The following is a 14,596-nucleotide window of genomic DNA, read 5'->3' as shown; positions in this document are numbered from 1 at the left end:
CCTTTGTGAATACATATAAAAGCTATATCTCATCTTTAAAATACCTTGCTTGTAGTAAACTTCATGAGCAACAGGCAAAATAGTGACATTTACTCAAACAACTTTTCAGCACAGAGAATAGAAACATGGCAGAACTAGCAGTTTCCAAACAATGAAAAATAAGTTTTTTGAGGAAAATGGGTATCTGAAAATACTTCTTTTAGTGAAATATTAAAATAATTAAACCTTTAAACAGTACAAGAAAAAACACATTTTAAAATGTGGTGGGTAGCATCAAAGAATTTTACCATTTCCTGCGCTGTTCCTGTTGTGGTTGTTTTTCTGTAAGTGAAGAGTCTGGTGCAAAAATATGAAGGGTGAGAAAGAGACAAGTGTGAGATGTGCCCAGCTCAAAGAGAGGACTGTGAAGAGAGAAGCAGGGCTCACCCCAGTGGGTTTACAGTCAATTGGCTTTGCTTTTGCTGTTGTGAAGCTCGAACTCACTACTGTTGTCAAATATAGGGAACTTACGTTGCAAGGAGTAGTTCTGCTTCATGTGGCTTTGGGAGTGTAACAAGTCAGTGCTGGTAATATTCACATTCTTACATGTTAAATAAAACTAAGCTGAGTATCTACTTGTCCCTGGTGTCTAGAAGTTGGTGTATTTGCAGTTCTGGTACACAGAGTTGTTCCCTTCAGATTCACTTTGTTTTCCTTATTTACTGGATATGGGAAAATGTGTCCTTTTAGCTCATGAGTGCTACACCAGTCAGCCTTGGAGATGTCCAAAGTAAATGTATATAATATTAGGACAAAAACGCTAACCTGTTGCCTTTCTTTCTGAACATCCGTCAGTGCTGGTGTCACCCAGTCCAGTGGGGAGTAGAGACCATGGCTTGCCTGTAGAAGGATGTTGTCTCTCTTGGGATCTCTTTTTCCATTGGAACTCACTCTTGGTGTCAGTTGGTGTCCCGTGGCTCTGTGTTCCCAGTTTTGGGTCTCCTCATAGGAGCTGTCATCTGGGGAGAGGATCAGTATGGGGTAAATCTGCTAGGCTGTCTTGTCATGGCAGCTACAGAAATCCTCAAAAGTACAAATAAAAGTACACAGAGATGCATAAGAAGAAATGGCAAATTACTGCAGGCATGTTATTCCAGTCTTGCAATGATGACTGGTGGTTTTACTGCTGAGCTCTTTCTGCTGCCAGTGACCAGTATTGAGTTGACCCCACTGGTTAGAAATCATACAGGCATTTCACAGTTTGCATCTTAGATGTTAAAAATTCGGGTAGGGGTCAGGTGGTTTTTTAAATCACTGACTGAAATGAAGACTCCTGTTACTACTTTCTGATGTATTCACTACATAACCCTATAATTACTTCAAAAACTACTTGTAAGTCTAATTGGCATATTCTGTCTTGCTTCTTTGCTTTATATCTTTAGACAGTCTCTCACCAGAGGAAACTATCTAATTTTTAGTGCTGTTATTTTCAGTAAGTATCTCCTCTGTGAAGTACACATTTATCATTGAACCTGTTGGTAAAAATGAAGGTTTTTCTAAAGGATGTGTCTTAATCTTATTAAATGTGCTTGTTTATTTTAGTGGCTTTATTACGTATGTCTGAAACAAAATTAATGTTGAAATATGAATATGCAGCACACTTCTCCTACGGCTGTGAGAACTGAAGGTAGTTGCATCCCTAAAGGCAGATTCTGGAGATGCTTTTGGAAGATGACTGCTCCAAGTACTTACTATTATGTCCTTTCCTTCACATTAGGTGGCATTCACTGACAGGCCCCTTATTCGTCCAGTATTTTTACTATTTTTCTGGCAGTGCTGCAGCAGAAATGATACCAGATGAAATCATTATAGAAGGAGTTATACTAGTTCAAAGAACCACATCAGAGCATTAAAAACAAAAAAATTAAAGGTGTAGATAAGACATTTTTTAGTTTTCTTTGTTCTGAGATTTAGATGTTGCTATTGCAGGGAGTTCTTCCCTTTTTAGTACCTCGGTGCTGTAACAATTTTACTGATCTGTATCTTGTTTCTTGCTATCATTAGTAGAAGGATATAGGCCTATCTTTCATCTGTTCAAAGTCAGCAAAGCTGGAAACAGATACTTTGTTAAAAGTGATTCCTTTTTGTAAATTAATTTCTATCTGCGTTGCCCTATGACCTTTTCATTCCCACCAAGAACACTTCTGAAGGCTGCAGAATGTGAAACATACACACATTGTGCCTTTGACGTTGAGTTAATTTCAAAAGGAAAGCAATAATGGATGTCTTTAGACATCTCCAGAATGTATCATTATTGCTGCTTGTTACCTGAGGAAAGTTTCTTATGTGCAATTAAGTCAGAATTTGTATGTTTTCTTGAGACAAGTATGCCCTGAACATTTCTGTTACCAATTTTTCATTACCTTTCATGGTTTGCTCCCTGCCTAAACAGGCTAGACTGTTTCAGCTTCCCAGCCCCCAAGTAATTTTCGTGTCTGTAATGGGAGTGGCACTGTGGGAGATGGCAGCATCTGATGGAGCAGCTGTGCTGTCCAATGCTCCTTGCTCTGTGCTACAGCAGCTGCTGAGAGGTAGCATTTCTCCACAGCCTTCCAAGCCTTTTCCCAACTTCTGTCATACCTTCTGCAGAAATCATTGGAGCATGTTGTCTGTAATAAACCACAGAGGGTTGAGTGAAGTGTCCTCTAAATAGAATGATAATTTAAGATTACTTAGAGACTTCAGTTAATGCAGAACACAGCTTTGTGTTTGCTTAGCCAGGCTAATCCTGGGGAGCTTGTTCCACCAATGTGCTTGAACCAGCATGTTTTGTGTCCTTAAAACTTCACGGGTGCCTGGAGCGATCCCATTTTTTAGCTACTCCTTAGCAGCTTGGGTCTTGTGTTCTTGAGGGGAGGCCTGTGCCTCTGCAGTTCAGTTTGCTCAAGCCTGCTTGAATTGGTTTCCAGTGGTACTTGATGCTCAGATCAAGCAGAGATCCCAAGTTGTGCTGCAGGAGCTTGCCCTGAGGTAGGGCGGTGGATTTGCCTGGGATTATAAAAGATGAGATCTATGACTTTGGGGAATTTCTCAGTTTGCACTGAATTTGTTTAGATTTATTGATGCTTTCTAAAATGAATTTTGTACATTTTTGTTATGGTTTTCAATACTTTCTCACAGAGAATTACCTGAAGGTGGGAAAGACACATTTAATCATTTGGTTCTTCTTACTTCAAACTTGTCATGTGAAAAATGTGAGGTTTGCTCAAAAGGCATTCTGTGAACCCTGCCTATCTTGTGAAATAAAGGGGAATGCAAAGGCTTTTACTCTTAGCAGTGGATACTGACTGAGGTCCAGCTCCTGTTATCTTGATGATAACCATGTAGTTGCTGTAGGATAATGAAGGAACTCATGGAGAAGGGTGTTACTCACTTCTGTTAGAAAATGAAGAGGAAACCAAGGAGAAATGAAAGGGAGTTCAAATTGTGTACCCCAAACCAAACTAGTATGTGTCTGTAGTGGGGATGTTACAGTGATGGATACTGTTTTTCTGATGAATACAATGTAAATTCAATTGTTTTTCATGCAACTAAGTTAAGTTAATTTTTGTACCTTTTTGTTATGGTTTGTTAATACTTTCTCACAAAGAATTACCTAAAGGTGGGAAAGACACATTGAATCATTTGGTTCTTCTTACTTCAAACTTTTTCTCCTCAACCTTTCAATAAAAAGCTTCTAGATGACCAGAGTTTACTTCTGCTTGGTTTGCATCTTTTTCTGTTATTGGAATGAACAAATAGCACCTTTTTGTTTGGTTGGTTGATTTTTTTGTTTGTTTGGGCTTTTTGGTTTTTTTGGTGAAAAGTCAAGATCTCCAGAAAGTACTTGCAGATTCAGAGTAGGACCTAAGTTAGAAATTAGACTTTAGAAAACAAGGTTAAACTTTGAGGAAGTTCTCTATTTTAATTTCAAATACTGATACTTGCAGCAAAAGTTTGCAGTCTCCAGATGGGGTATAAGGCTTAAAAAGTGCTCGTTTAAAAGTTCAGAGAGTTTACATTCCAAAAAGTTCAGAAAGTGCAAATTTCAAAAGTGGTGAGGTTTTGCTAATAGCTCACAAACAATGACAGCTAATTTTGCCACAGATTATTTCAGCTGCTAGGCATAGTGTGGCCGTTCTTCAGAAACAAAATTAATGACTCAGATTCCACATTGCACAAATAGTAAATTAGGTGCCAGGCCACAGATTTAAAGATTGCTGGATTTGTGAGAAGGGGAAAGGAAGAAGTTGGTGGCACTCACAACTGGCTGCTAGAAACACTTGCAGTTCAGTGCAACTGATGGTGACAAGTGGAGAGCTGAAGCCAGGGGCCAGAGGCAAATGCAATGTACTTCTGTTACTTGTGCAAATTCTTTATCACAGAAAGGGATGTCCAGATGCACTATCTCTGAAAGTAAATATTATCTTCTCTCCATTCATTGTTCTGAAACAGAGGGATCTAGTAAAGTCCTGGTGTGCTTCTCTAACATGGAAATAAGTTTTAACAAATACAATTCAAAATTTATCTTTATGAAAACAGATGAAGAATATTCAAGTGTCCTGAGTCAGACCAGGAAACTGACAGTTTCAAATTAATTTTGAAATTTTAATTTGAACTTGGGTGAAGCATTCACATCAGCATGCTATCCAATATTAAGGAAATCCAGTTCTGCTAATCAGTGCTTAGTGTATTTATTAGAGGCATGCAGTCATGTCTTGCCTTTCCTAGAACAGATGTTTTTAAGTGTACTTGACATGTTTTCCTCATGTCAATTTATTTGCAGCTTGAAATTTTTCTTTTCTCTCCAGTACAGCCCCATTGCCTCCTAGTGTGTGAAACAGGTATTATTTTCAAAGTTTCAGAAAGCTTTCCCCTTACTTTCATTACATCATGTATATTATCAGCCTTGTCATCAGTTGTCCATATAGCCAGTGTGCAGAGGGAAGCATTTGATACAAATCTGTGAAATGCATTAGAAGAAAGACCTGATGATATAAGCATTAAACCACTTACAGAATTGTCAGATAACCTTTTTCTTTTTTTTTTTTCCAGTACATGCATCATGAATGAATCTGCGTCCAGTGGAAATGGTCAGGAGTTTGATGTATTTAGTGCAATGGACTGGAAGGATGGCATAGGTACTTTGCCAGGAAGTGACCTAAAGGTAAGATACGTAATTTTTTCAATAAAAATCTTAAATGACAAAAGGATGCATTTGAAAAGCTGGTGTGTAGGTATCTGCTTTTATGAATAAAACATGAATCTGCAGTTCTGAGTTAAGAGACTGTAGCCTGTTAGGTTTTAGCTCTGGAGTTTCTTGATTCAGTTTGTGATGCTGGCACAGACAGCCATCATCCCTGTAGGAAGGCATAAATTAGCACTGCCTCACTATACAGACAGAATTAATCAAATGCACAAAATCCCAAAGAAATCTCAAAAGTGTGAAAATGCAGTCCACTTAGAGCATTATATTACTGTATCACTAAGAATTTTCATACTGTCGTTGACTCTCACAGTCTTACATTCTTAGGTCTTTTTATTTCTAAAAATAGTTTATTTTTGCTATGCTTTTGTCATGTGGGTGCCTAGAAAGATGAATAAAGTGAGTGCTTCTGAGCCAGTTTCAGTTTAGACATTTGAATTATATCAGAGTAGTAATTTTGCTTACATTTCTCACACCAGTTGAGTTTCCTGAAGTGAATCACAACTCTTTCGTTTTCAGTTTCTTTTTATTTATCTGTCATCAGAAGGTATCCTTTGCTGTGCTTGCAATTTTGATATTAGAGATTGTCCTGTACCTATTTCCTCTTGATTAAAGTCAATATTTTTGTATAGTTAAAACTAATGTATTTCGCTTGTAGTTTATGTTTTGAAAGGAGTCTCACAAGAAAATGTGTGGCATTTGAAACAAATTTTTATCTTTTGGTACCTGATAGAATTTCTATTGTTGAAGTAAAAATTAAAAAAAATGTTTGAAATTTGGGACATACATGCTGTAAATGTGTTTTTGTGTTGGTGTTAGGTCATTTGTTTGTTTTGTGGGTTTGCCTGAATTTTTGCTTTTAGTCACAGAACAGCAGAATAAATGTACAGAATAATTTTCTTTGCAGAGGACTTCAGGCCACCACCCAGACTGAGTATCCCAGGCCTCAGGGCGGGTTAGATCAGGTTGCTCAGGATTTGGTTATCTGCAGGACTGGAGATACCACAGTCTCCCTGGGTGACTTGCTCCAGCATTTTTCTACACTCATAGTAATTTTTTTCCTTTTATGGATACTTTGTTGAAATATCTCCTTTTGTAGCTTATGCCTGCTGCCTCTTGTCCTTCTCCCATGCACATCTGAGAAGAACCTGGCTCCATCCCCTCTATATCCTCCCATTAACTGCTGGAAGAGTGCAGTAAAATCTCTCCTCCTGTTCTTAAGACTGAGCAAATGGATTCACTCAGCTTCTTGCATGTCATCTTCCACAGCCTGTGCCTGGTCTGGTGGACTTGCTGCAGTGTGAGAGTGCCTTTCTCCTAGCAGGCACATCAGTATTCGCTGGAGGAGAATGGTCTGTTCCCCTGTCCTGCTGGCTGCCCTCTTGCTCAGGTAGCCTGGGGTGCTCCTGGCCACCTTTGCTGCCAGGGCACATTGCTGGCTCATGTTCAGCTCACAGCTTTCTGCAAAGCTGCTCTCAGATAGTCAGCCCCTGCTCTGAACTGGTGCACAGAGAGGCACTGTTCTAGTGCCTGCTTTGGTGGACCTTCATGGCATCTTGTTAGCCTGTCTTCTTCAGCTTATTGAGGTCTAGATAGACCAGCAACCCTGCCCATCAGTCCATCAGCCATTCTCTTCAATTTCATAATTTACTTTTCCTGCCTGTACTCATAGAGAAGCCTTTCTTGTTCCCTTTACTAGTTTATTCTCTGGCTGAGTTTTGGATTTCCTAATTCCATGACTGTACACCGCAGCAATATCACTACATACCTTGTCTGTGAAGTTTCTTTTCCATGTTCTGCTTACCTCCTTCTCCTTTTTGAACTAAGTCAGGAGTCCCTGGTTCATTCAAGTTGCCTTCATCCACATTTGCCTAATTTCTTGCACATTGACATGCCTCATTCTCCTGGTGTGACATCCTTGGAGAGAGAGAGACAGATTTCCTGGGCTATTACCCTTTAGAACAGTGTCCTGTATGATCCTGCCAAGCAGATCTCTGGACAAACCAACATACGCCTCTTCTGAAGTCCAGGGCTGCTACTTCATTATTTGTTTCTCTGGCTTCTTTCACGATTTCAGACTTCATCATGTCATAGTGATGATGATAGCCAAAGCTATGATGAGCTTTCACATCCCTGGACAGTTCTGTATTTTAAGTCCAGGCTTTCAAATTTTCTTTCTATTTTAATATGCAACATTGTGTGAAAGGGAACCATAGTATTGCAGTATTTGAGCAATACAAAAGGGAACAGTGCAGGAAAATATAATAATCTCATATAAACCACTGGTTTGTGCTTTTTTCAATTGTGGCTATCCTATGTTGTACAAAACTGAAGCAAAGTTAGTCACTAATGAGTAGAGGAACTAAAGGTTTCCATGGGAAGAAGTGAGGGAAAGGAGCTGGGAGGTAGCCAAGGGTAACTTCAAGAAATCATATAGATGATTCTTAACTATGTCCTTTTCAGGAAAGCATGAGCTTCATTTTAAGGCTGCTCTTTTGGTTGCCTTTGTTTTTTTGTTGTTATTGTTGTTTATTTGGGTATTTATTTGTTTTTTAAATTTATTTATTATCATTTGGAAACATACATATTTGATTTTTGGACAGAGATTCTGTCTTTGGTCCAAGCATTAGGGGAGGTGCATTCAGGGGTACAATGGTAGTCTATCCAGAATGGTGAAATATGCAGAGTATTGGCCAGGCAGCTCCTTTTTGGGTCATTATTTGGGGGTTTGTTTGCTTGTTTGCATTTTGTTGGCTACAAAAGCAACAATTTCATTGAAGGGATGAAATTGAAATGGAGCTATTTTAAGACTGACTGAAGGAAGAATAAATATTTTCTAACAATGCAAAATTATTCCAAGAAGGTCACTGTACCGGGGAACATCAAGATTCAGTGAGAGACTAGGTGTTCACACAGATATCATAACCAATTTGAGCTGTTAAAATAGTAAGGACTTTTAAGCTTTTATGATAATGGTAACGACTCATATTTCAAGACTGATTCTAAATAGTGATGGTTAAAATGGTGACTGATCTCTTGAAATTGTAAATGTGATTGTGGAAGATATGTTATGCTCTATGTGGAATTCTCAGAATGGGTTTAATGAGGATTATTTACCTGAACTCTCCTGTTCACAGAGTATTTTACATTGTGTCCTGAACCTAAAGAAAATGACCTTACGTAGCAGTTACTTATTGTGAGCTTGTGTGTGTCTTTCAAAAATTGTAATAGACTTGTTCTACTAAAGGCATCAAGCCATTGTTGTGTATTTACATTGAAATGCACTTGAAAAATCTGATGAAAACCCCATAATGGCGAGATACTTAAACACAGATGTTCTGGTTTTGCAGCTTGGTAATAGATTAGAGTATCTGAGTCATTTTATAACAAATAGTAAGCGATACCTTAAATATCCATTGTAGGCAATGTATTGCTTAATTTCTCACGTTTAATCTTTTCTCTTCTTAAGATGTTCAGGGAAATTGAACAGTCAGATTTGGTAAACTGTATTGTATCAGTATAATAAGTTAAACCTATACAAAATATTGGAATGCTGCTTTTTAATATCAACACTTTAGGGAGTTACCTAATTGAAGTCCTTATTTTTAGTTGTATAAATAATATAGCATTTACTTGTCTTTACTGCTTGCATGATGAAGTGTCATGCTTATTTTAACATATGCATGTTTTAAGAAATCTCTTTCTTGTGTGTTTTGTTAAAATCCAGCCTGGGGTTATCAGGCAAGTATATATGAGCAACCATTCTTTTTAGAACCACTTAATTTTTGTGAATATGAGTTCCTCAATGGTGAAAAGTTGGTAAAACACTATTGTAAGCAGAGCAAAATGGTTTTGAAACATTTAAAAATAACTTTTCTCAATGTTTTCTTAAATTTTTTAAATCTAACTTTTCTTATGGTACAGAGGAACATCTAAATCAGGAATAGATACTTGGATTATTTCTTTTTGTTGTTTCCCAGTCTAATCAAAATGAGGGAGCAAATCAGATACCAAGCCTCCATTCTCAGCCATGCCACAGTCTCTTATTCCTGAATCTGTTTCTATACCAGTAAAATGCTGAAAATGTTATTTTCCTATGAGTTTGGGCACTGTTAATTCTCAGGGTTTTGTCACATGTAGTTGGAGAAAGCTGTGGAAATACATTCTTATACAGACTTTGTTAAAAAAATCTTCAGCAAAAATAGTTAACACTCCTTGAACACTGCTTTGAACATGCTGTGTGACAGATCAGTAGTGAGTAGTTGTGGAAAATGCTAGAATTTCAAATTACATAGGGAATAGAGAGAATTAAAAATTGTACAGTATGATGCACTGAAGACTGTGAACAAAAATTTTAGCATTGTATATTAGTTCTTTCAATATGTTTAAATAAAACAGAAAACTTGAATTCCAGTAGAATTTAAAATAGTTTACAAATTACAGAATGCCTTCATGTGGCAGGCAAAGTAATGTATGCTCATCTGAAAAACATCAGTGCTTACCAGTTACTCTGCATGGTGTGAATGTAAATGTGAAACACTCCTCTTTTTTCTCTTTTTTTCTCTTTTTTTTTTTTCAAATCTCTGTGCTGAGTGCACACAGTAACACTATGGCTTCAAGATTTAAATATACTCATTAAATTGGAAAAGCTGTAATAATTTACAGTCACTTCCTACTGCAGTGACAGAAGTTTATGAAGTACTTCTTAATGCATTTTCTAGTGCTGTGTTTGGAAAGTGAGCAGTTATAAACTGCGTGGAGACAGAATTTTGGTTATTTCCAGCTTGAAAATTGTGCTTGAACCTAAAGGAAAAAAAATTAAAATTTAATGATGAAGAAATTAACCTGTAAATAAAGTTGGGCAGCAAATATTGTAGGAAACCTAACAGAGTAGTGGATATGAATGGTGGAGTAATGACCAGTGGTGTTTGGTATTTCCAGCAGTGCTGTCAAGAGGGCTAGAGTGTTTTGGATTGCTGTGTTTCTGAATGCAGGGGTGCTGCAGCAGCAGCAGCTCAAGACACTAAAGTGCATCCTTCCACCTGCCTGTTCTGAAGTTGTGTTCCAGCTTGCCTGGAATAATTAATGATTTTAAAACAACTTATTTTCTCACACTGTTATGGAAACATGGGTGGTGTCTCGGGTGATAACTTTGTGCAGTGCTTTTACAGTGCAACGCTGTTCCTGATCTCTCGAGGTGGCATGGGCTGCACTTCGAATCTGGGGAGGCAGGGAGGGTCCATGAGAGTGGTGTCCCTGGGAAACATCACTGGTAACTGGTTATATTCTGCCAGCACTGGGAAGGTGCTGCTCCAGAGAGAAGATGGATTCCCTTCAGGGAAGGTGGTAAGGAGTAGCCTAGGGAGCAGAAAACAAGGTAGATGGGGACTTCCTCTGACCATGTGCGAGCCCTAGCAGATCTACCCAGTGGCCTGGTCCTTTCCACATGAAATTAACGTTGTTCTGTTGCAATCTACTGTAATTAATTAGCTCTTGCTCTGCTTCAGTGCCATGGATTTCTGGTTAAAACTTTGCAATGTCATAAAATGAGTGAACCTTATGTAAAGAAAAGAAAGACCAAAAAAGGAAATTTCACTATTAAACTCGTTAAAACTGCAAAAGCAAGAAATGCTGGATTTAGGTTTGCCTTTGGATTTTTATTTGGGTTCCCTCATGTGTATTCATGGTAGTCTTAAGTGATCACATGAAATTTTACCACAAAGTCCTCTGTGCTATTTGCTGTAGATGCTGTTAAATTTGCAAACAACTGGGCAGAGGGTTTCAGGTAGGAAAAGGAATAGTTTTGTGACTGTTGCAGGTAAATACCGCACAGGAACGCTTAGCACCGCGCTTGTTTCTACCGCAGCCTTTCTGCGCAATGCTGAGCAACTCACTGGAACCAAATTTTTGGCAGGTAGCCATTTTTTATTTGCTTGCTAGCTTGGGCTTCCCATGAGATATTAGTGTTTTGTATCTAGAAATACTCTGGCCAAAATAATTTGGAGCCAGGGTTGCCTTGTAGGTCAACTTCTGGATCAATAAGCGTCATCTTGGCAGGCCTTGACTTCTGGCTCTGTTGCTGATTTATGTGTCACCTTAAGAAAGTCTGTTTAGCTGCAATTTCCAACTCAAGTGGAGATAATAAGGCAGGCTGAGTTTGCAGTGTAGAGAAATCAGTGGGAAGCCCTCTGGTACTGAGATAATTCTTGAGCACTTGAAGTGGGATGGGAGGGGGTTTGGAAGAGCCTGAGGAGTGTCTAAGAATAAAGTAGATAAACATTACTGCAGACAGGACTGAGGTATTGGTATATACTGGGAAAATGTCAGTCTCTCTTGCTAAAGGAATATGTTTTCTGGTGGTACCTTAGCTTTCTGTTCAGCAGTAATGAGAGAATGCTCCTATTATTTTTTATTTTTGGAAGGATATAATTTGATAGCAATTCCTTCCTGCTTGTGCCTGCCCAGATAGGAAAAAAACCCTTTCTTTTTGGATGCAAATTGTTCTCTCTTCTTTGTTACTTCAGGATTAGCCTGTTGCAGTGTTACTGAAGCATCTTAAAATCAGTCCAAGACTGGTGGAAGTGCTTGCCCTTCTTGCTGACACCATCTTTCCAGTGAGAGTGAGTCTGGCCTTGCCCCTTGGTTGTGGTGAGGAATTTAATTTCTGCTGACTGTGATTTAGGGGGTGTAGATACCCTGTGATCCCACTGAAGTTTGTCTTTTGCCATACTTGCAGCGTAGCAGTGTGCAGGCAGGATCCTTTCTCATGAGTGAAGAAGCAGAATTGGCAGGTGCAGAAACAGCACATTTCCCCAGTATTCTCTATCCCTAAAAGAGTCAAAATTTTGTGACCAGGCAACTGTAAGGGGTCACATGCTAACTGAGTGCTTTAAAATAAGCTGGGAGCAGAGTGCTCAGAAGGATGAAGAGCTACCAAAGGGAGGTTGTTTCTTTTCTAAGTGGCTGAGAACAGAGATTTTGTTTCAGGAGTTACTTTACACTGCATTGTAACAGTAATTGCTAGAGAGTGCCTAAAGCTTTTTAAGATATGTGTTCTTTGTTGTACATAGGGGTTTTTTAAAAAGAAAATAAACAGTCATTCTGCTTTCAAACCATGTAGAGTAAATAAGACTGGCTTTACTGCTTGAAGAAAGTGTATAAAAATACCAACAGCTGCCTCATTTTTCTGAATGCTATTCAGCCCTTGCCTGGGGCAGGGGTTCTGTGGAAAAAGTAGTATGTGATTGTGCATGTAAAGAGTGTATCACACACACAGGGAAGAGGGGTCTGGTTGAATGGACAAGCTCTGGCATTTAATAACTTATTCAACTTCAGTAATACGTTATAAATAGTTTGGCATGTAGCAGGATGTGGTTGGACAATTCAATGGTGACAGGCAATTCCTTCACTTTAAAAAGACTGTAAAATGCCAGGAAAGCTCTTATTTGTTTGAGGAGTCCCACTGAAACCACTGTGACTAAATGGGGATTAACATCAAGAATGATGATAACTTTTTGCTAGCTAGAGATCAGAGTGTGGTTCTTGTATCACTGAAGTCCCAGGTGTCACTCCTCTTGACAAATTGCTGTGGAATCCTGCTACTTTAAGCTTAGCTACTTCATAGGCATTAAAAGTGTTGAACATTTACTCAGTTTACTTGTGTTTTGGATATTTAAAACTTTGCAGATTTCTTCTGAGAGTGTCCACAGTCACTGTTGTGGCGTCAAGATATGTTTTGTTGCTGAAGTTCTGTCAGAATGCAGCAACAATTGTCTTTATTGCAATGAACTCTTTGTCCTTGTCTTGCCCAGTAGATGGTGGTGTTGGCTGATTTTTCTAATTTATTTTAAAGCTGTGCATTAACATATGTGGGGTTTTGGTCTTTTTTTTTTCTCCTTTGCATTTCAATTGCTCATCCTTTTTTTTTTTTTTTTTTTTTTGTGTCTGTCCTCCCAAATAATAATTTTACCATATGTAAAACAATAGCAGCTTTTATTCTGATTGGATATCTGTGGGAACTGATGAGATCTGTTACATTCTTAAGGGGGCACAGGTAGCAGCAAACACTAATAGTTTGATCTGTGTTGCTCTGAATTGGACACATGTAACAGTGGGGACTTAATTTGAAACTAGATTGTATGCATTTGTTCCCAACAGGTTTGAGTTTTTAAGAAATAATCTACAATATGATAGACATTTTGCATTGTTTGCGATTTTTGTTCATCCCACAGAGAGACAAATGCTCAAGAGTACTTTTATGAAATATGGAAAAGAGAACTGAAAGCCCTTTTAGCATTCAATTAGCCATACATAAAACCACAGTGTCTTCCAGCCAGCAGGATAAGGCACAGAACTTCCATTAGAAATGGAAATTCTCTAAACCCACTGGAGTTGTGCTTTGTCATGTTCCCTGGGATTTCTGTGGTTCAGAAAGAATGACAGGCTGAGCAGGAAGATGGAGAATATTTTCATAAGAGCAGAGGGACCATGTGCTTAGCACAATAAAATGGAGTTTGAGGGGGTACATAATTCCTGGCTCTATCATATACCAAGAGAGTAAGTATTGGGGTACTACAGCTATGTAATCCATAGGTTAATGTGGTTTAAGAAAAAACGGGTACAAACTGACAATGAATATGTGGAAATTAAAATATATAAGAAACTTTTTCAAGAAAGAAATTCAGGACTTTCAGTGCACTGGTAACAGAAAACCTGCCTTCTTCTGAAACATTTATGAAATACTTTGTGTGATACTATTGCTTGTAGTAGACAAAGGCTTCTATCAGTGGTTTATGATACTTGTTTCAGTCCTGTGTAAATTTTCATACAATTTTAATTTTTTTGAAAATGTTTATTAAGAGTAATTTTCATCCCAGTAGAAAAACCTAGCCTGTAGATGGACATAAATGGTTCAGAAAGTATTGATAATGTTTGATTATTATTTATTTAAGCCTTGAATTCCCTCAGTATGTTCATTATCTATTGAATGAATATTAAAATTTTCCTGGGGATAAAATTAACAGTCATAAAAGCTGGAGTTTTTAGTATATCAAGGCATAATTTCTCAAGAACATGAAAATGTATCTCAGCTCTTTGTGGAAGAAATCTCTAATGATTTAAATGGAAGCTACTGTTGTTGATCCTTGTGGAAAGTGCAGACAAGGCAGCTGAGTAAGTTCTGTGTTGTATACTTACCTGTTAGCAGCTGGACTCTTCCTGCCAACTCAGTTACAATATGTTTGCATTAAAAGAATTGCAGTTTCTTCAGCATGTATATTTTTGCCCTCATTGCTCGCCTGTACACGAAACATTGGAATTTAAATTTCCTACCCAGATGCTGTATTTATTCCTGTTTACCTTCATATGAATTTG

At 38.1% G+C, this 14,596-nt stretch overlaps 1 protein-coding gene across 8 annotated transcripts in view; it reads left to right on the top strand.

The window, feature by feature from the left end:
- Positions 1-14,596, top strand: part of L3MBTL3 (L3MBTL histone methyl-lysine binding protein 3) — a 78,446-nt gene that overhangs the window by 4,990 nt on the left and 58,860 nt on the right. For all 8 annotated transcript variants that reach the window (XM_074537814.1, XM_074537818.1, XM_074537817.1 and 5 more), the window contains exon 2: positions 5,074-5,185. In XM_074537814.1, coding sequence (XP_074393915.1) covers positions 5,074-5,185 — 112 coding nt within the window. The remainder of the gene's footprint in view (positions 1-5,073; positions 5,186-14,596) is intronic.

The sequence above is a fragment of the Zonotrichia albicollis genome, chromosome 3 (genome assembly GCF_047830755.1).
Source record: "Zonotrichia albicollis isolate bZonAlb1 chromosome 3, bZonAlb1.hap1, whole genome shotgun sequence".
Taxonomy (NCBI): Eukaryota; Metazoa; Chordata; class Aves; order Passeriformes; family Passerellidae; genus Zonotrichia; species Zonotrichia albicollis.
Note: the sequence above shows the minus strand (reverse complement) of the source record. Positions and strands in the feature narration are given on the sequence as shown.